The sequence below is a fragment of the Thunnus albacares genome, chromosome 15, assembly GCF_914725855.1.
Source record: "Thunnus albacares chromosome 15, fThuAlb1.1, whole genome shotgun sequence".
Lineage (NCBI taxonomy): Eukaryota > Metazoa > Chordata > Actinopteri > Scombriformes > Scombridae > Thunnus > Thunnus albacares.
The window spans coordinates 23,077,223-23,100,358 of NC_058120.1; the positions used below are offsets into that span (position 1 = coordinate 23,077,223).

The 23,136-nt window shown below is 40.0% G+C and overlaps 1 protein-coding gene across 3 annotated transcripts in view; it reads left to right on the forward strand.

Moving 5' to 3' along the window:
• Positions 1–3,201: 3,201 nt before the first annotated feature.
• Positions 3,202–23,136, forward strand: part of slc8a3 (solute carrier family 8 member 3) — a 118,815-nt gene continuing 98,880 nt past the window's right edge. For all 3 annotated transcript variants that reach the window (XR_006407389.1, XM_044375158.1, XM_044375159.1), the window contains exons 1-2: positions 3,202–3,999; positions 10,910–12,777. Coding sequence is in view for 2 of the 3 variants with exons in the window: in XM_044375158.1 (XP_044231093.1) it covers positions 10,997–12,777 (1,781 nt within the window). In the remaining variant the exon portion in view is untranslated. The remainder of the gene's footprint in view (positions 4,000–10,909; positions 12,778–23,136) is intronic.

Here is a 23,136-nt window from a genome sequence, read left to right on the forward strand (position 1 = left end):
CTGTTGGACGTGATTAGAGGTGCACCAGAGCACACCACAAACAACCACACCCATCAGAGAATAAAAATTTCTACATAAAGTAATATGAAGCTTCAGCTGCCCAAATTAGTCAAATCAAGTCGATATCTTTCAAATTTACTGTCTTTATCGTACCAAATTCCAAAAACGTCTTTTTGTCACTATACTTCCGGTGCTACTCAACAAGGAAACACCGTCTGAGGAAAAAAAGACTGTAACTTTGGAAGATATCCTCTTCATTTGATTAACTCTGACTCCTAAAGTCTCATATTAACTTCAGATAAACTTTTAAATACATTTTTTGGACAAAACAAGCACTTTTGTCCCCGATCACTTACATTAAAATCACATTAGTAAATTATCTTTTAATAGCCGGTATGAACAGGAGGAATGATCACAGTGAGCAAAACCTGTTTCAATATTTATTTGGAGGCCTGACTGTTGTTTTAAGACAAACTTGAAAAATTGTGACCCTCTCCTTTAAGAGGCTTGCTGTGTGTCTGTTGTGGTCACACATTCACCACACCAGTGACAGGAAATGGCCCTCCAGACACGAGGTCTTTCGATCCTGATGCGAGGCGACTCTTTACCTTTCTCATTTCACAACTTCACTATTCATTACTGACTGCCGTAAGTGGACGTCGCCTGAGGATGTGTGTGTGATGAGGGGGGGGGGTGCTTCAGTGTTAACACCCTTGATGACCCCCCCCCTCCCCCCTACCCCTCCTTTTTCTCTCACCAGTGTCATTGCCTGACTGTTTTTTTCCACTGAAGTTGTTGCAACTCAAGCCTACAAATTATCAGCGTGTATAGAGTGCCGAGCGCAGCACAGGAAGAGAGGGAGAGAGAGAGAGAGAGAGAAAATACAAATCACAAAGTGCAAGTGCAGCATTATTCTCTCGTGCTGTACTGTATCGTTCTCCCTGCTCCAGATTCTCCGTTGCTGCTACCGCTGCTGCTGCATGCCAGACGTTTTCATGAAACCGATCCAGCCGGGCCTGCAGCCGCCGTCAAGCGTACACTGTGGTGAAAAAACAAGAAGGAGGAAAACAGCGAGGAGAGGATAGGTGATTTTGCTGTACTCTGAGAATCAATGCAACCAGTCAGTTTCAGGGCTGCAGCCATCAGGCCGCCCGCCCTTGTAAGTGCTGCTCCTCTCAGTGGGAAGCACAAGCAGGCCTGGTGTGTTGATTACAAGTATAATCCATTAATCATCACGGTACGCATGGAGGACTTTGATGAGAGAGGAAAGAGCAGGCATTGAATTCCAATCATAGGATGCATGGTGGCTGCAGGTACACGCGGGCCCTCGCAAACAAATCTGTCCAGTGTATTTTCCTGCCTCCACCCTTTTTCCTGCAGATAAGAAAACTTCATTAAAACATCCAACCATATTCTCCATACTAATTACAGCTTTACATGGAGAGGAGTGGAGGATGGTGGACGGGATCGGTGGTGAAGGCTGCCAGATTGGCTGTTCATACCCCCTCCCCCCTCCCACCCACCCCCTCCGCTCCCTCACCATACCCCCCCATCCATTTGGGAAGTGATTGTTTTTTGAATTTCATATTTGAATTTAACAAGCATGGAAATCTGAACAGGCTAATAAGATTCTGTACCACAGTGCCGGACTATGTAATTAAAATCGGATCCAATTGATTTTCCCTGCTTTGCATATAGGCTCTATCCCAAAAGAAAAGGACTCACTTGCATATTGTAATAACTGCTCCAAGTCTCTCTACAGTATGTTGTTGGATTTGTTTCTGGGTGGATTAATGATAATTCATTATTGATTAATTGCTAATTAACTCAGAAGACTTTTAAATACTTGTATTAATTTTATATACAGTCTGGTTAGCCGTGGGACTTTTAGGGTTTTTTTTTTTTCACAATCCTTCAGGCCTGTTTTATACTGTATAACTAGAGGTGGTGGCAGTGTCAACATGCTCCTGCTTTGCTCCAGTCTCTGGGGCTTTGTCTGTCTCGTCAGCAGCGTGATTGTGCTGCATCAAGGACTGTGTGCCCAGTGAAGCTCATTATCTACTGGGTAGTAATGCATCTAGCTGGGGATGGAAGATCATTGGGTTGTGCAATGCAACTGCAAGAAGGGACACAAAGAAACACAAGCAGTGATGGGTATTTGGTAAAAATGTGCCAGGACTCTGGGGGCAGGATTTTCTTGTTTAAAAGCCTTCTGATGGTGAACTATCACATGTCTAAAACTTTACTTTTCATTATGCCACAGTTTAGTTTAATTTGTCACATTTCTAACAATCTGAAGAGAGAGTTGTCCTGGTATCACTATCAATTAAGCTGTTCTTAATCATAGAAATAAATCTAACTTGAAAGTTTTATGCCTTTATTATAGGGACAGTGGGGGGTGACATGCAGCAGAGGTCTGCAGCCTGATTTGAACTGGGGACACTGGTTATATGGCATGCATCTTAACTGGTAGGCTGCAGGGGTATCCATGTATAACTTTTTATATAAAATCCTACAAAGATTGTTGCATTTCTAAAAATATGCAAATTTCATAATTATGAGACACAAACTACAATGTTCACGACATTTAAAGTGTTGTTTGTTTAGCTGATTATAAGATTTTGCAAATTTTTACAGCTTCATGTCAAAAATACTGTGTATTTGTGCGCATACCCTACACTTTTGAATTATAATATCACGCTCATTAAGCTACAAACTTTTTTTTTAGTGTCTTCAACTACAAATTTGCTGTGAGAGGAGAACCACTGGGATATTTGTATTCCTTTTTCTATTCATCTAGCATCGGTATCCTGTTGTGGTATGTGTGGCATGTGTCCAGATTAAATGTCAGTGACTCAGTGAGTGATCATCCTCCTGCTGTCACTCATTCTTTTGTCCAGAATTAGCAGCTTTTTGCCAACAGGCCAAACATGCAGAGTTTTTTAATGGTAAAACAGCGAGTGACACTTTAATTATGAGCTTTTTTAGTAGTAACTCCCTCCTCCCGTGTTGCACAGTTGTCATGGTCAGATGTGGGCCTGGATGATATTCATGCTTTGTGGTGCAGGTTTGTTCTCTCAGCTGATGGTGACGTAGTTGCGCGCCTATCAGTGCCTGTCTGTGTGACTTTTAGAAATGGGGGGCGGAGGGCTGTAGGGCGCAACCATTTCACACCTATACCGCGTGAGGATACGCCTAATATTAATAATAATTATCCGAGGATGACAATTAATAGATAAAGCTCATCTCCAGCAGTCACTGAAAGCTCCAGAACCTGACTGGCAGCCAGCGCAGGGGAGATAAGTCGTGGCCATTCCGATGGTGCGCAAAGTCCAGCAGGCAGCCTTGGCAACTTAAAAAACGGGTATGCACAGCTGAGCGCGTTTCCAATGTAAGACAGTGTTTAATATTAACTGTTGTACCCTATCTGTAGAGAAGACAGCCGGCAAAGAGGAGCTACACACGGCCGTGACTACCAACAAGACCGACATCATAGATTTCCTGCGCTATCGCAGCGGAGAGAGGAGGAGGAGAGCGCTGATTCACGGCTTGCAGGAGGAGGGAGAGCCGAGCGGACGGGCTCAGAAGATCCATCTCTACCAAGGGTGCAACCTTAAAATACCGACCCCCTCCCTCCTCCTCCTCCTCCTCCCTCGTCATTGACAGCTTTGCGACCCGGTCAATCCGTCAGACAGGGAGGATCTGGGGAGGAGGGCGCCAAGGCAGGAGAGGACGAAAGGCGATCACCTCTGGCCGGTTTGATCCAATCGCCAATACCGAGCAGGCTGGGGACCTGCCTCTCCGTACATGAGGACGACACAGCGGCTTCACCGGGGGATTTTGGTCCGAGGAACACGTTTGACTCAAGAGATCCACACAGCGAGATTATATTGAGACTGTTGTCAGGCTGATCTGAGCGGCAAAACAATAATAATAAAAGGGGGGCGGACAGGAGCTATTTCGCAGTCTCTACATAAACTCCCCGGAATACAAATCCAGGTAGGTTATGAATAACGCATGATGCAAACTGATATTATAATCTGTGTTAATGAGTGATGCAACCTGGGATACCATCAGTGATAAACAGCAGGACACAGACAGGCTTTCTAGTAAAATATGTGACAGATTACAGGAAGCATATAGGTGCATTTTAAGAGCCATGTAGCCGCACATACAGTCGATAACTGATGAGAGCTGGATGTGCTCCTTCACTCCGGAGCGCTTCATCCTGCCAGGCTTTAACCTGTCTATCTACTCCCGCTGCTCTCCTTCATTGTGCAGATATGATCCATTGCAACGGGCTGAAATGGATTCGTGATAGCGTCTAATGGGTGTGCCATTAAAATAATTGGCGTCTGTCAACGCAAGTAACGGATACCGGTTGTTACAGCCTGCCGAGCCCGTCCTGCTGCTGATTGGTTTAACACCTGGATTTCCAGTTTTTACATGTGAATCTTTAGCTTATATTTTTGCTGGCTTCTCTTGAATGGTCTGCCACTGTTTGGAGTTAATTTTCAAGTGTTTCCTGAGATGAATCATGAGTATTTATTTCAGAAGGGAGATAATAAAGGCGGGTAAATTCACTGTGCATCTATACACGTAGGCATATTTGCACCCTATAAGTTGTAGTGCGGGCCTATGGGTGCTCCAGCAGGGATTCCCCCCTCAGGTATAGCACTAACATTGGTATAGTGAGCGAAACGGCCTTATGATGATTAATCAGCAACAGCTGAGCATCTCCAGGAGTCTGCTGAGGCCATGTTTAAGCGGATCTCAAATATCCTCCTTAAACAAGACCCTCTCCCCAAAATAGGGAACGGAAAAGGGATCCAGGAGCAGAGCAGCCGGCCTCTCCTCTGAATGCTGTCTGCATCAGGCAGGAAATGTATGAGCATGTGGTTGCTTAAAGATGCATTAAGTCAAACATTAATGTGTGTTTCTCTCATTAAAATCCACTATCTTAGAAGTGTTAGTCATCTAGAGTTGACTGGACTGATTAAGGACAACTGCAACTGTAACTTTCATCATCAGTTAATCTGTCTATTATTTTCTCGGTTGTTTGGTCTATAAAATGTCAAAGAATAGTAAAAAAAAAAAAAAAAAAAAAGATGTACTGAAATTGCTTGTTTTGTCTGCTTAACAGTTCAAAACCCAAACATATTTATTTTAATATCAGATGACAAAGAAAATAAAAATATTTACATCTTACAAGATGGAATCAGAAGTTTTGGCATTTTTGCTTAAAGAAATGACTCAAATGATGAATTGATTAACAACATAGTTGCTGATTTAGGTGTAGTTGATCAAGTAAAACTAACTTATCAATCAACTAACCATTTCATCTCGGAGACAGATAAATCTGTGATATTGGATATTGCCTTAAGATCACATATCCATAAAGGAGTTTAATTCAATCAGTTTGATTTTAAATGGGGAGCGTTAACATCTCCTGATGATGGTCTCAATGCTGTTTCTAAAACTGTAGAAATACATGAGAGAGATGTTTTGACTTTGCTGGGAGATAATCTACAATATATTAATAAACAGTTGTATCAATATTATGATATGAAGCTATAGATATTGGGATTTTTGTCATTTTAATATCATTACATAGTTGAAATATTGGCTTCTTTAAATTTTCTAAACTTATACAGTTCATATCCACACAATGTTTAACTTAAAATACTGTATGACTTATACAGTGTATTATTAATATTTATTGTAAGGGTTAAGTGAAAGTTTTAGTGATAATCGGTTTAGTCAATAGTACTGAGCTCAATTTTTCTTAGCAGGAAAACGTACTGAAATGTTGCATAAATTGAGTTTAAGTGAGTTCATTTGTGGTTGAAGAGGTCAGTGTTGGAATTAATTGGAATACCGTACATCAAAGCTGAACTTCACCCTGAAGTTAGATATGTCAGTTGCAATATGTCTCTTCAGTTCAGATTTGTCTTTTCTGTAGATTTAAATACTTTGTGGTAGCAGCTGAACAGTCTTGATTAAACTTCAGTGACAGCCCGCTCCTACATGCACAATGCAAAATACAATCCTTAAAACAGTAATTAGTATGCAAATTGTTTTGTGTGGCTTCTAATTTAGGGGTCACGGCTCTAATGGTGGTACTCACAGAGAAATGGAATCATTCACTCTCCATCGTCTAACAGCACCCAGTGCAATTTGTGCCGGGAAAGAAAATCAATCTTTAAAATACAAAATCCTTGTGAGGTCATACACCTGAAGAGTCTGTCTGTCTGAGTGCTTTAATGTAATTGTTTTAATGAGCTTTACAGTATTGCAGAACATTGTGTGGTTGTGTCTCTCGAATGGTTTCTCAATCAGTCAGTCAATTAATCAATCAGCCCGTCCCTATTAGCTATATTGCCAGTGTTATTTGTATTATTAAGATTTTGTTAAAGGGTCACTCCACCGATTTTAGATCCTCATCATGAGGAGTACGACTCAGCTTGTGAAAACAGTTTTATAAACTCAGCTGTGACTCTGGAGGAGCTTTCTGAAGTCTATGAAAATGATCTTGGTGATGTCATCAGAGTTATGTCGGATGAACTCGGAGTATGTAGTTTGAAAGCCGCGGGCATTTACCAGTCAGGGAGGGTCCAATGAAAGACACTCTGGAGTTGCGGCATCATGGGAATTGTAGGTTTCAGCATTTTTGGAGCTTCACTCATACTTCTAACTTAAAGTCAGGATATGTCAGCAGGTGCTGCTTAGATTCACTCTTCTTCTCATCTGTCTCTCACAACTTTATGGACAACTTGGTCTCCTAGAAATTACATTAGAATGCTATTTGTTTCTCTAATTACGTTGTGTTTGGAAACACAATTGACTTTTCACTAAACTTCTCCCCCAAACAGTCATTGTCCAATCATAGCTTCGCAACTGTAACTTGACACGGCAGGCCTGTCAATCTTTTGATTTCTCCAAATGCTGAAACGGTGTTCACCGGGCAATGAGAGCAACACTTGATATCTAAAGAGGATGCAGGGAAGAGTCTTTTTTTAAATCTTATTCCCAAAACCAAAAACACACATTCACACATGGAAACACAAGAGTTCCCCACTATCTGCATTTGAACTGCTGGGCATCACAGTGAGTTGTAGGATTGGGAATTTCAACACATTTAACGGAGCTATAATAAATAAGCTAATAATGGATCACATGACTACTTGTATGAGAAAACTCACAGACAGTTATCACCCCACAGCTGTAATGAGCTCTTTAGTGTCTTTCAGCTCATAGTTTTGATTATCCGGACTGCAACTCAACTGTTTTGGTTCATTCTCACTCCTCTCATAGTGTCGTTTTTCCCCCTAGAATGCATGTTTTTAGCAAAAAATAGCAAAAAATAGCTAAAACAGACTGTATACTACCTGCCCAGCAACAAATAGCAGACAGACAGAATTAGTTACTAGCAAGTGAACATAATTGTAGCATCTAGCAGCTAAAGAGCCTGATATTTTGCTCAGCAGTTAGCAGAGAGCAATCAGAGCTAAAAGGAGCGTCAATGTTGGATTTCCATTTATCAGGAGGCCAGAAACACAGACTCCAAATGAATGCTAATGTTGCTCTGTGTCTGCTGGATGTGTAAATAGGCAACTGTTGGCTAACAAGTTCCCCATATCAACCTAAAAGTTGATAATATGTCAATATTGTGTTTCCACTGCTCCCAAAGGGGCAAACAGATTAGAAATAGCAGGTTGATTAGAAGTAGCATGTTGCTTTTTAATAGACAAATGTTTAATTTTAGTATAAAATATGTGAGTTGATTTTGATCTGATAAGATTAAGGATACCCTTCCTCTTTGTATATCACCTATTGGTTAAATGAGCAGTTATTTAATCATTGTCATACCTAGGTTGTAACATATTGAGAGGCCTTAAAATTCTGGATGCTGTGTCTGTTTTGGCTTCATTCCAGTTTCTGCCCATCTACCCCAGCTACCTACCGTGCAATAAACCACAAAGAGAAGCTGGCATATCAGCAGTGTAGCTCTGATTCTAAAACAGGAAGAAAACAAAAATAAAACAGGAAGAAGCACTTCTCTAAGCCTCTCAATGCGTTCAATAAACTATCCATCCCTGCTGTCAGTTGTCCAGTTTGCAGTACATGTTAACAGAGGTGTACGGCATCAAATTTCCTCAGTCTTGAAAGTTTACTCCTCTACACAAGTTGCTGTGTTAAACACAAGTTCAAACCAGTGCAAAACCCTTAGTTTTCAGACTCAACTTTTCTCTCATTAAGTTACAACTTTGTCACTCAATTATTTCCCCGTTGTTTTTGTTTGTGCTCCGCGCTGTCGGTTCTCACGGGGATTGCAAAGCTGGCTCGTGTCCATATAAATGGCTCTGCTGATTCAGTTAAATTTAAGTTCCTTGTCACCTGCTTCTGCTGCCGTTCGCTGCCACCCCCTTTTCTATACTTAAGATCAGTCTGCGCTGCAATCAACATATTTTTTAACATCTGAAGAACTGCATTTCAAGCTGAGATATCTTCCATCTTTAGGTTTTCTTGCTCTAAGAAAGCACCTCTGGAAAGATGTGTCTGTCTAAATGTTATGGAGCTTATGGTCCCTGAAAAGACATTGTATTAATACTGCCAGTGATGTGGTTGTTTGTACATGTTAAATGTTATAATAATGGTATAATATTACAGAAAACATTCAATGGTTTTGCTAATGCCTGAGTTTGCACACAAGACTTTGACAGAAACCTTGCCAGTTCTTTTGCAGACATTAGGTGTGTGTTGACACTGCTGAGGTTCCAGAGACAATATTTGGCTTTTAAATTGGTGTGAGTGCTTCAAATATGCCAGCTTCTGTTTGACTATCCATGCCTCTGTTGAAAGATTTGTCAGCTATCCAAACTGGCCGGTCGTCTGTCTGGATCATAGATATCATTTCCAAAAATATCACCTGGGAATTCAAGTAGTTGGAGTTATTTTAAAAGTCTTCAGATTCAGTGTACTGTGTAAGAGTTAAATCTGCATTACACTGCATAAGATATGCCATTTAATGGATGCTTTTATTCAATGTGCCTTTAAGTGCCATGAGTGCGTACCCAGAGGTAATCAACCCTCTAACCAGGAATCAAAACACAAGAGTGCACTTTTAGGTACAAAATATAAAAAGACTCAAACTACATTAGCTCAACAAAAGCAAAGGGAAACAAGTGTGACAGTAAAAAAAAAAAAATTGTAATCCTCCAGTGACTTCGGGACAGACTGATTAACTTGCTCTGTCTGTATCTCTCTGAAGAGATAGTTTTAATTCAGACTAAACCGTGCCTCAGGGGCCCATAGGTGTGCTGGAGGCTTCAGAGGGTCTCCACCCAACCGTCTGAACCACTAAATAATCACAGATACGTCTGAGAAGAGAGCTTCTTCTAATGAATCCCCTTTGTTGCGTCTTTTAGCTTACATCCTCTAAGTTTGGGGTGGTTAACTGTTCCTTGTGCTCTTGTTGCCTCTGGTCTCAGCTGTTAGCAACAAAAGAATTATCAAGTCCTATCTCATAAGAGTTGAAGAGGTGCATAAGATGCTTAGTCTGAGCTTTTATGAATTCGGACATTGTCTGCATTGTTATTGTAACGCTGCTCTCTCTTGCGGACGTGGTAAGTGAACGTTTAGGGCTCAGTATATAATAAATTTGGAAGGGACATCTGTACCTTTTGTTTCAGTTTGCCTCTTGACAGTCTCCTGCCTCCCCTCTGCTGTTTTTTTGCCAATGCGACATTTTGGACAGTGCTTAGTTTGGCAACATCGCATGCCTGCTGAGCGAGCTGTTTGGTTCAGAGCTGTGTATTACCCCTGAGATTTCAGACAATCAGGCTCAAATCCACATTATTGGGCGCACGTATCCACATCTAAATTGAAAACAAACTTTGTGATTTGAAATGAGCCCACAAGCTATGATTTTATTAAACTAATGTTATCTACATTGTTCACATAGTGCTTTACAGACCTGAAAATCTCATGAATTTCTGATAATGGGGAAGTATTTTCCAGCCCGCCTCTCGTAGATAACATAAAGGTCTCATGATTGTGCTGCTTGTAAAGTAGGAGGCAGAAACTCATTGAAGTCTTACAGAAGGATAGTGGGATCATTTAAATTCTTGTACTCATATAAAATTGAGAAATTCCTGTCTTGTTTCTGTGTTTTTCTCCCTGTGAAATGCAAGTACACAGTCTTACACATTTGTACCACTTCTACTCTTCAAACTTTGGATTTAAAACAATTTGGAAATACCCTCAGGTTGGATAATCATTCCATTATGTGATTAAATGAATTATTGAATTATTATATAACTAAAAATGAACACATACCCATTTGTTTTAATAAGTAATGCATTAAGTAAATAAAAGGAATATGTATTAAATAATAGATGCGTTTATCAATCTAATTAGAAGACAAAACATGGTGCATTTGTTTTACTACTGTTTCTAAAATATGAACCTAAACACTTTGTTTCTTGTTATAAAGGTATAATACACTCACCGGCCGCTTTATGAGGAACATCTGTGCAATTTAATGCAATCAAATGCAACAGCACTGCCATAAATTCTACATTTTCGAAGCTTATACATTTTTAGTTTTTGTTGACATCGTCAGAAAGGTGATAATTCTACTTTGTGGTTATTATTGAGGTCGTAGTGGGTGGTGGTGGTGTACTGGGGTGCAATATATTGAATGGTGTTCATAATATTTTGTCCACTCCATTAACATACTTGAGGGGGCCAAAATATTAGAAACACTTTGTATAAGCTTTATAAAAATAGAATTTATGGCAGTGCTTTTGTATTGGATTGCATTCGGTTACAGAGGTCTTCCAAATAAAGTGGCTGGTGAGTGTATAACGTTAATATATTTAATGTAATTTCTTTCTGCTTTGTTTAGGTGGTGGGTGGAGAAAAGGCACAGCCCAGTGCTGGATCCCAGAGGGACTGTCAGTGTGGTAAGGACCCTTGAGACGAAGGAGGGTGCATGGAGGGTTCAAGGCCTGTGAAGCCAGGGTCTTCAGCCTGCCTCTGGTTGGGGCTGGTTTCTGTGGCTGTAGCCTTCCTTTGCGCAGAAGCCCGGACCACTCCGAGCCCCCTTCATACCCCCAGCAATGCAACCTGCGTGGGAAACTCCAAGTGTCATCCAGGGATCATCCTGCCCATCTGGTATCCCGAGGATCCCTCCATGGGAGACAAGATCGCACGGGTCATTGTGTATTTTGTGGCCCTGATCTACATGTTTCTTGGAGTGTCCATCATTGCTGACCGTTTCATGGCAGCCATTGAGGTCATCACTTCCCAGGAGAGGGAAATTGTCATCAAAAGGCCCAATGGAGAAACAACCACCACCACGATCCGGGTGTGGAATGAAACAGTCTCCAACCTCACCCTCATGGCCTTGGGCTCATCCGCCCCTGAGATCATGCTCTCTGTAATTGAGGTATGTGGACATGAGTTCAAATCTGGCGAGCTCGGGCCTTCCACAATTGTTGGCAGTGCAGCCTTCAATATGTTTGTTATCATTGGCATCTGTGTGTCTGCCATTCCCCAAGGAGAGGTACGCAAAATCAAACACCTCAGAGTGTTCTTTATCACTGCAGGCTGGAGCATCTTTGCTTACATTTGGCTCTACATGATCCTGGCTGTGTTTTCTCCCAACGTAGTCCAGGTCTGGGAGGGTCTACTCACACTGGCCTTCTTCCCCATATGTGTACTCCTTGCCTGGGTGGCAGACAGACGACTACTCTTCTACAAGTTCATGCACAAGAAGTATCGCAGCGACAAACACAGGGGTGTCATCATCGAGACGGAGACCGAACGCTCCAAGGGGATTGAGATGGATGGCAAGATGGTCAACTCTCACTTCATGGATGGCGGTGCGGCCAGCAATCTTATTGGTTTGATTGAGAACAAAGAGGTAGATGAGTCCCGGCGTGATATGATCCGCATCTTGAAAGACCTGAAGCAGAAGCACCCAGAGAAAGAGTTGGATCAGCTGGTCGAGATGGCCAACTATTACGCTCTCTCGCACCAGCAAAAGAGCCGTGCCTTCTACCGCATCCAAGCTACACGCATGATGACAGGCGCAGGAAATATTCTGAAGAAACATGTGTCAGAGCAGGCAAAAAAGAGCTCCAGTGTGCAGGAGGTGCATGTGGAGGAACCAGAAGAGTATGTGTCTCGGATCGCTTTTGAGCCTGCTGTCTACCAGTGCCTCGAGAACTGTGGCGCTGCCATTCTGACCATCACCAGGAAGGGTGGTGACATCAACAAGACGATCTACGTGGATTATAAGACGGAGGATGGCTCTGCTAACGCTGGGGCTGACTACGAATTCACAGAGGGCACGGTGGTGTTCAAACCAGGAGAGATGATCAAGGAAATAAGCATTGGCATCATAGACGACGACATCTTTGAAGAGGACGAGCACTTTTTTGTGCGCCTCAGTAACCTACGTGTCCTGGAGACTGAGGACGAGGTGTTATCCCCCAACAGTCTCCCGTATCCAAAGGCCATGCTGGGCTTCCCCGCTGTGGCCACTGTGACCATTCTGGATGACGATCACTCGGGCATCTTCACCTTTGAAAGCAACTCAGTGCATGTCAGTGAGAGCATATGCATTATGGAAGTGAAAGTGCTAAGGACTTCTGGAGCAAGGGGGACGGTCATTGTGCCTTATCGCACCGTGGAAGGACTTGCCAAAGGAGGAGGGGAGGACTTTGAAGATACCTACGGAGAGCTTGAGTTCAAGAACGATGAGACCTGGTAAGAAAGCAATTCTATTTTTCTTCTCGGTTGTGGGCTGGTTGGCATTAATGTGATGATTTATTATTTTTTATTTAATCAGTACCTTTGGGTATTGAAAATGAAGTGTGTTTAAGAGTCATATATAAGTAATTTTCTTTGTGCTTGTTTTTGCATCCCATTGATTTGTGTGTTTAGAAAAACGTCAAGAAATGATGGCTACAGTAAACTGTGTATGATATGATAGCTAGCTTTAAAGGTATCCAGCAGTCTGCCAGATACATGTCACATTCAGTGTTTGCTTTTGATACAAAGATGTTGTCTTCTTTGCTTCTTGACATCATTTAATTTAGAACATACTTGAGTAACCTATTCATGTGCTGTTTGCACTCATCACTCTGTGAATTTTAAATGCTTCTTTCTTCACATGATTAGACAGCGTACCCTCTCATCTGAGTGTGCACTCTATATCCCCTTGTTTTCCTGTCAAGAGATTTTGCTCTCATCAGAGTGCTTTGGTAGCGATCCTGTGTGTGTCGCATGCAATAGGGATTCAACTTTGGGATTCGTCACACAACTGTGGAAACAGGAAGTCCTTAAGTAACCCTCCCCTTGCTTCTCTAATCCCTGCTGCTTTTGTTTTGTCAAACTCTGGATTTTTGCTCTTTTTTATTGTTTCTGTGTCATGTCTGCCTTAGAAACAAAGCAATAGCAAAGAACAGTATAACAGAGAGAATTACAGCTATAAAGGTCAAAGGCCAGACACAGGTTAATGTAATAATGACTGCACGGCAGTCTTTTAGGTTTGTAGCATGACTGTGTCATGATGAGTGACTAGAGTGGAGGTCTGATTCCTTCTGGGGCCAGCCATACTACAAAAGCTTGCATTTTGGTTGTAAATGTCTATGAGAAATAGTAATGTCTTATGTAAATTGCTTATGTTATGTAGCCTTGTCTGCTGTACCATCTGTGTACAATACTGCACTACAAAAACACATGGGCTAACAACTGAGGAGGCATATTTGGCAGTGTTACAATAATAGCAACATACTGTAGGAAAAACAGCAACAGGGCCATATATTTTATGGTACAGCCTTTTGTCCCATACATGTAAAGCAATGCTCTGGGATACTGGCATGTGTGCAGAATTGCGCCTCTTGAGAAATATTGATTTGTTTTTTTTCACAGCTTGCATCCGCTTGCATCTCACACATTGGTCTGCAGGCACTGAATCAAAATGACATACGTCTATGACATCCCCTTCCCAAACCAATCAGGACCCTCTCGGCGTACTGTGGCTGACTGGCATGGTCTGTGCTCCAGGGTGTGGGTTCCTGAGGGCTGAGGCAGCCCAGGAGACCAGCAGCGGGGGAATGAGTGTCGGGGTGATCAGCATGCTCTTGGGGCTTGCTGAGCTCTCAGGGTTTTGCTTGATTTATGTGAGAGATGCTGTTTGGGCCGGGCCTGAAGGCTGCCGGGGGAGTAGAGGGGAGAGATGTGGAGAAAGATTATTATTATGAGACTGCTGTGATGTTGTTGGCATTGTGAGGGAATGCTGGTCTATTGATCTGTTCATTGTGTTGTGCAGCGTACTGCGAGTTAGATGTTCTTACAATGCAGCACAGCCCTGATGTGAACACTGTGAATTGATAAATACTTGTGATGCGGGAGAAGAATCAGACTGTACCATCAAATGATTATTGCTCTAAAATATTTCAGTAGAACAGTAAGAATCCACGTTAAAGAGATTTAACTACCTTATTATACAGTTATGTCAGTTTCTTAATTTTACATTTCTGAGAAGTGAAAAACACAAGACATTGAATTAGTAATCTGGAATAAAACTGAATGTTCAAATGTGGCAATGTGATCTGAAATGATTTGTCAATTAATCAATTATGCTGGTTTTTCATCTCTTATGTGGTAGTAAATTGAATATCTTTGGGCTGTTTGACTGTTAGAAGATGACTTTTGGCTTTAGGAAATCATGATTTGATTTTTCACCATTCTCAAACAATTAATATATTAATCAAGAAAAAAATTGGCAGATTAATTGGTAATGAAAATAATTGTTAGTTGTATCACTACTTCAAATAAATTATCACCCTAAACCATCTCAAACCCGGAGGTAGGCATGTGAGGAAGATTTAGGCTGAACCTCATCCAATTATATGTTATCTGTTGAGGATGTGAAGAAACGCTGCATGTAGGTTAAATTATTAGGTTGAAAGGCTGAGGTTAAGGGCAAAGGTCACAGTGTCTGACCCATTGATCCTTTTAGCAAGATCTCACATCAGATTGCTGCGTTCAAGACAGTCGTAAATATAAAGTGTGACATTTTACATGCATTTTAGTGACATTTCAAAAAAAGAGGCTGTGTGCTTAGGAAAGAAAATATGATAACTTAACAATAAATGTCAAAATCACAATCTGTAGAATAAATGTCTTGTTGACATATATTGAAAATGTACTGTTTAATATTTTACACTGACACACAGGGTATAAAATAAACACAATCTGCCTTTTTCTGCCGAGGGACAGGGCAAAACATATTGTAGATATTAAACAAAATGTATACAGTCAGTGGTGATTAATGTACTCAATGTGGAGTAATAATAAAAGCCTATGATGACTCAAAACATACAGGACATTATTTAGTTAAGCAGTTAAAACAATGAAAATTGTTCATATGCATGAACACGCTCGAATATTAACATGAAAATCTTTCCTTCCCCCTTCAGAGACTTCTGGATCTTTTGTAGAAAAGGCACACTGCTGTTACGGAACTCCCAACAAATCTCCAGAAATTTCCATAATTACACTGGGATAATGATGAATTAGATTCTGTTGGCATCCATAAAAAAGACAAAGAGGAACAGTGGAAGTGACAGCTTCATCCAGAAGCATACCAGAAGATTCATGAGAACATTTCCATACACAAAACAAAAGGGATGAATGTGTAGAATATTCACTAAAGGCATAATTACAATGATGTTTCTTCTGCTGCCTTGAAAGCTCTCCTCAGGGTCGTTTTCACGCTCACGACATGAAAAAATACAGAATTTATTTGCCTCCATTGCCTTCACATTCATATTCCTCCACCGGCGTGTATGGAAATTGACAATGGAAATGTTATTTTTATTCCCATTTCGCATAGATGTTGAAATAACAGAAGGATTCCCTACTTGGTGCATAGTTAAAGCAGTTTCTTGCTGCTAATTTTGTGTTAATTGTGACTAAATGAGGGCAGAGTTTGCTCCCTGTCTAAAGGGCAAAGGGTTTTTTGATGTCCTTTAGGACAATTTGACCACATAATACTTCAGCTCTCATGTTCTTCTTTTCTCTCTCACCCTGTTTTACGAGGCATTGACTCTCAATCTCTTTTGACACACTTTGGGCCCATTGTTATCAACCAGAGTGGAAATTTATTACAGTCCTAATCTGGAGCTCTGGAATACATCACTCCAATTCTTAGCCAGACAATAGTTCTCAGCAAGAAGGATGAAGTTTAATAGTTTTTTTGGTGGCAGTGCTTGTGCTCCAAGCTAACGGATATGAACCTCATCTAGGCACCGTGAGCCTCTTAACTGTACATTTTATGGCAGTCCAAGCTATAAAATGACTCCCAAGTTTAGGTTGGGCTGACAGAGACACATTTTGGGGTGTTATAGACAGGATTTACTTCATGGTTTGGCACTTGGCAGGGTGAGTTTGCTGCTGAGAATATTAAATGGATAAAGGTTGCAGGCTTCTGTTTCCTTTTGACCCAGTGAAGATAACACAGCTGTTAGGTGGAGAAGCTTCTTCCCAGGAGAGACGGATGTTTAACTAGGCGCTGATGGATTCATAAACAAATGAGTGGTGTGCAGCGGATGGACCAGAATCTGCTAAAGTGCAACTGTGGTTACGCCTGTATGAGCATGGCTTTCCTGTGCTAGTAAACCTGCCTTATATTTTTTTTTATAAATAGCAACATGTAGGGGGGGTTACATTATAATAAGATGCACTGAACGGCCCTTTCCCTGCTTTCTACACCACCTCCCCCCAGCTCACCCAACCCTTTTCCTTAATATCTCTGGAAGGTGTAGCTGTCAACCCCTCTGGGCATCCTGACTGACAGAACACATGTCCACGCTGATCCTCATCCTGCTGACCACCCAGCTTTTCCCCCTGCCAGCACTTTTCCAGATATCTTGGAATAGACCCATGAGGTTTACCTTACCAGCCTGCAGCTCACGGCAGCCTTCTCACGCAACCAGGATCATCTTGAGCTCAGATAATCATATGCAATACTTTTGTTGTTTTATTCATGCTAGTCCTATAGTTTCTGTTCTCTCAATAATTGGAAAGCATCTTTGTATTTTTATAGCCTTAAGATGCAATCACGCATAGTTTTCTTTTAGTAATGTGGTTTATTTTGTAGTATTTCTTTTTTTTTATTTGCTTCATTAGAGATCACACCAAGTTAAAAAAGGGAACAGGGCTGGTAAACAAAATTCAAACTGACTCACTTGTGGCTCATTTTGTGGATTGTTTTTGGTTTTGTGATCCTATCAGGTCTGAGAGAACAAATCTAATTCCACTTGCTGTAACTTAAGTAAAGCACAGTGGACTTGTCCCAGTAAGGATTGAGCTGGTGATGTCTAGACATGTCGGTTAAAATCAGGCTAAATTTGGTTTAAAAGTAAATGTTTTTTTTAGACAATTAGGTCACACATAACCATTGCTTCAACAGCATCTGAATAGCTACATTTCTTCACCATTTAAATGCTGTTACAACAACTGCATTTAACTTAAACATCAGAAAAATGTCCACTTTTTAAAGGATGTGGCTGGCGATTTTCTATATTTTCTCATGTGCAGAGCCAAACCAACAATGAATTGATCCCACTGTATGTATCCAAAGCTTGATTTATCTTATTCCTCTGTGCCATAGAGCTCCATTGTTGCCTCTACAAACAATACTTGTAGGATCAGTCCATTGTTGGTTTGAGATTAGTTGACATTTAGAAAAATAAAGAAAATTGCCACCTATATCCTTTAATCAAATACAACCAAATTCTAACCCACACATCTACATCAAATCTCAAAATTAGTGCTTACTTGTACATCTTTGTCATATTTTGTTTCTGGTTTTGATACCTGGTAAGAAGAACATGTGAATACATACAGCACAGTAGATGAATATAATATGAATACCTAAAAACAAACCCTCCGCGGCAGAGTGAATGCATCCTTATAAGCAATTACTGGCTATAAAGTGGCATGAAATTGTTCCCCGTACCACTAACACCTTTCCCTCTGCTATCATGTGAGACCAGTTTAACACACACACACACACACACACACACAAACACATTAAAAAAAAAACCCACACTTTCTCACAAGTTCTAACACATTCAGAGACGCACTCAAAGATTCACAAGTACATTTCTTATCTTAGCAAACTTATTGTCGCTTTTGCACTTTGGCTCCTGTTTGCAAATACTGTACAGAAATACACACACGAATACACACGCACTAACTCACGCACAGGTTGAGTGGCAATAAATATGCTGGCCCTGCGTTTGTTCCTCCCCAGGTGGGGGAATGCAATTAAGTTAAAGCTTATTTATAACACAATTCAGTGCAGGGCGTGTCGCCAGCTCCGAGCCTCCCCCTGAGTGTTTGTGTGTAAATCTGACTGGGGATCATATATTCAGGCTCCCCCAAACTTTTGACAGTCTCTCCAACCTAATAGAGTTAAGACGGAGGTAAGTGCATCAGTTTGACCCATTTGACAGTTAAAGCAGCTTGCTTGGATGCTCTAACAAATAAACACAGCTTTGTTTTGATAATTCGGTTTCATTCCAAAAAAAAAAAAAAAGATGACATAGTGACTGGTCTTACGTAGTGATTCATTGTGCAAAATTAATATAAATATATATAAATTGGTCTTTATAAAGTAAGGTATTTTATAGTGTTTAGTTGACATTGTGTTGTGCATTTTCTCCTATTTTTTATATATCATCATTTGACAAATTTAAAATAAAAGTTTAAACAAATAAGCAATTTTTAATTAACATATTTGCAGACTCTTGTCCAGTTCTTCATCATCTTATTTTGGAAGAATGTAAAGCTGAACATAATAAGGAATTAAATTGTAATCAGCTCTAGATAAAAGATAATTCTGCACATATTAATAATTTGGCCTTATTTATTTTTCCCACCCTGCTGATTGGTTCCGATCAAATTGTAACGGTTTCTGCGTTAGATAACCGATACCCCCTGTGGATAAGGCACCGCAACAGACGGCTGCCCTAGATATCAAACGGGGTTCCCAAAATCTACACGCAAGACCACCCAAGCCTTGCTTAGGGAACCAGAGTTCAGCCTGGCTTCTATAATCACCAGCTGTCGTTGAACCACTACCAACGGGCCTATGTAGTGAGGAATTCCTAACAGTCTGGGTCACAATGAAGTGTACTGGTGCAAATAGGTGTTAGAGGTTTGAAAGTACTCCAAGATGACCCTCTAACCGGTCATCTCTGGTGGAGGCCCACTCTGACGGTCGAGGACAAGGACACTAATTAAACCCTTATATTAAACCTTTCAACCTAATTCTGTACTGAAATCATACCTCCATCACGTGTTGACCTCAGTCATTAAATCTGAACCATTTCCTTCCTGTTATTCAGTAAACACTTCTAGTTTATCTTTAGCAAAATTCAATATAATTTGTAATCTAAACTAATTTAAAACTAATGTCAGCCTTTCACAAAGGAGGTGTCTTTTCTTACCTTAAGTGAATACCAGAAGACCTGTAATTTTTATGGTTTTATTGTTTTTTATATTGATATTACGTGTTGTTAAACTTTTGATTTTACTTTATTTTATTCTATTCTCAATTGTTTGCATTGTACAGCACTTTGTAACTGGTTTTGAAAGGTGCTTTATAAATAAAGTTTACTTACTTAGTTACCTCAGAGATGAGCACAAGTCAGGAACTTTGGTTGGAGTGTATAAAAAGACAGTTTTATTTGTTTGGTTTTTTTTACAAAATAAGTAATATAAGATGCAAGAAGTAAAATACAAAAACTTGAACAAAACATTAAAAAAGCTAAAAGACTAAAGAGAGTCTCAAAGATATCTCTCAAAAAGCCCTGATGAGAAAAGGAGGTCCTGCAAAAAGAAAAAGGAAGCTCGAGTCTCTCATGGCTTATTTTTTTATGATTCTACAACTTCCTCTTCTAAACGTTCTTATTTCTACATAAGGTCTTTTGTCTATAGGAAATTTATCAGTTACATGGTGATATTACATGACTTTACAGAAAATAGTGACACTTCCTGTGACAGTTGAAGGTTTGAACATCTGACGGTTGTCTAGGTGTTTGATGTTTGTTTGTGTTTGTTTAGTAATTCTTCTACTTCTTCACAATAAATTGGTCAGAAGTAGGCTTGAGAAGTCTTTGTCACATATAGTGGAGCTGTCAACAAAATTACATGAAACAGTTCGCTGGAAGTCATGCACATGCTTCCCCAAACATTTCATAATCAACCCCGTAACATCCGCAATGTGAAGGGACAGGCTTGTAGCCTATGTTGTGATCGTCTCCAGCCTGAAACCTGAGTACACTGTGATATTAGATATGTTTCCTAAATTAGTGTGAGCGAGTAGAAAGTTCAAGCTCTCTGGGGCCGCCTTCAGTCATATCAGATGTGCTGTAAATAGGAACTGCCTGCAGGGAGAAACGTTTCATGTCGGCCTCCTAGAGGTGACAAGTAGGATATGTGGGAACTTTTTATTGGCTGTGATATCTATAGCTTCAAGTCAAGAAATGTGTCAACATAAGTGGTAAATCAAGGAGAGGAAATGACAATAAAAAAAACATTCATAATGATGAGTTAATAGGGCACTCCACACTATTACTCAGCATGTAAAAACTGTTGTATAATGTCTCGTGTGTCTGGAGGAGCTTTGAAAATAACAGAATTACTCAGGTGACATCACTGTAACATCAACAGGGTGTCTGAGCTTCAGTTTGGAGGCTGCTGTACAAACCGGAGGTGTGGTGTTTGAGGCGGGTAGGGAGCGAGGAGGTAAGGAGGGTCTAACACAAGATGCTTTTGAGTTGCATTATGGGAAATAGGATCCAGCATTTTTGGAGTTTGACCCATACTAGGGACTAAAGCTCAGGATTGCTCAGCCTCTGCTGCTTGGATTTTGACCTTTTTAAAAACCTTTCTCTTGCGAGTCTGTAAACTTGATGGAAATTCAACTATAAATAGTTTTACTTTAAAGATAAACCATCTTTATTTGAAGGGCATTTAAAAAAAAACCAAGTGCTTCAAACAAGGCAAAAAAGCCCCAACAATAATAGTAAAAGCAATTTTTGATAGATATTTATAGAATTTATAATTCACAGCTGTGTTTGTTTGGCTTCTTAAAATTATATGAGATAGTGGTGCACTCGTCAAGCTGAGAGGTATTTATCTATCTATAATATTTATTAGTAATAGTTTTTAAGTAGTGCTGAAACGATAAGTCAATAAATGAATTAGTTGGTTATTTAGTTTAGATAATTGATTACTTGAAGTCATATGTCAAGCAAAATTAAAAAAAAATCCAAACATTTTCTGGTTTCAGCTTCTACATGTGAAGAGTTGCTGCTTTTCTCAGTTTTTTTTTTGTGTGAATTGAATATGTTTGGTTTTGGACTTCTGGTCATACAAAACTAACAATTTGAAGATTTTACCATGGATTCTGAAATAATTATTAGCCTAATTGTTAGTTAAAATAAGATCCAGGTTGACAATAATCGGTAATAGGGCTGCAACAGTTATTTCATTATGAATTAACCTGATTGGTTTCTGGCTTATTTGATGAGTTGTCATAAAATAATTGCTAATTTTTTCAATCAACAGTCCAAAACCTAAAAACTCAGTTCATTCATTCAATAAATTTCAGTTTATTCTGTTCACTCTCTCATGCAACAAAAGAGCAGAGATCCTCTAATTGGAGAAGCTGAAACCAGTGAATATTTAGTATAAAACAATTATCATTGTAGTTTCAACTAATCAGGACTATTTAACCAACTTCAGTGTCTTTGGGAGTTTTGTCTCTTTCGTTCTTCACAATAGTTAAATTTGTTTGTATGTTGGGTTGGATGTTGGTTTGCACTTGAAAGAGGGATGAAGAGTGGTGCGTTCAATACAGGTCGCTGGTCTCATTTCATTCCCTGCCTGCCGGGGTGACAGTTTGGGGTGCCATTGGAGGTGCCCTCCCTACCCCTGCACCCACATTCAGCATCTGCATACTTTAATAAAGGTCAGTCCCGCTCCACAGCACCTTCCTCCATGCACAGTGCAGCAGCATTAAGACTAGAAATCAATACAGCTCACAGTGAGAGGAGCTAAGGTTGCACTGAGCACAGCGAGGGAGGCTTGCAAAAGGCTGCAGGAGATGAGAGAAGCTGTCGGCTGTTAGGCTTTTTTCCCTGCTGTTGTCTTATTTTTCAGGCCTGAAACAAAAATAGAAAAGCATATGAGAGAGCGGAGTGTGTTTGCAAATTTTCAAATGTACAAAAAGGTGATTTGAATGTGTGAATTCAGCTTACGGCACTTGAAGTCTGTCCAATATACAAAATGCCTCACTGAGTAACCCTAAAGGCAGATGACCGTCAGTAAAGCTGAATGAATGAATAAACACAGGATTTGTGTTGTTTTAAAAAGTGAGTCTGTCAACCTCTTTAAGACCTTTTCCATAAAATGTTCACCTGCAGTAGGTGGTGGCATGTTTAGTGCTCAATGCAGTTTCTTTTTTTTTGCGCTGCATCTCCCAGAGATCAGCTGTCAAACGACCAGTATGGATGTAACATCTTAACCTCCAGTTTTCTGATTGTGAAGTATGATTTCTGTTTGTGACTGTAGTTGGTTAACGATAAACAGAAAATTAAATAACAGCATTTTTTAGGTCGTTTATCAAGCAAAAACTTTTCAAATTTTCTGTATTATATTTTAAATAGGATATTTTGTGTTTTGGAGCTGTTGGTCAGACAAAACAAGATATTTGAAGTAGAGATGAAATAATAAGTCAATCAAAAAATGAATCTACAACAATGTTGATTAACTATTTAAGTCACTTTTTAAGGAAAAGGATTTCCTGCTTTTTGTAGTCTTATATATTTGATATATATTAAACTGAGTATCTTAATTTACAACTGTTGTTTGAGCAAAAAAAGCATTTTGAAGAAGTCACTGTTGACATTGTTGAAAAATATTTTCTGACATTTTCTGGACCAAATGATTAATGATTATTATCAACAAATTATTAAGCAAATATATTCAGTATTGCAATCAAGAATTTATTTTATTATCGATAAACATGCTGATTATTTTATT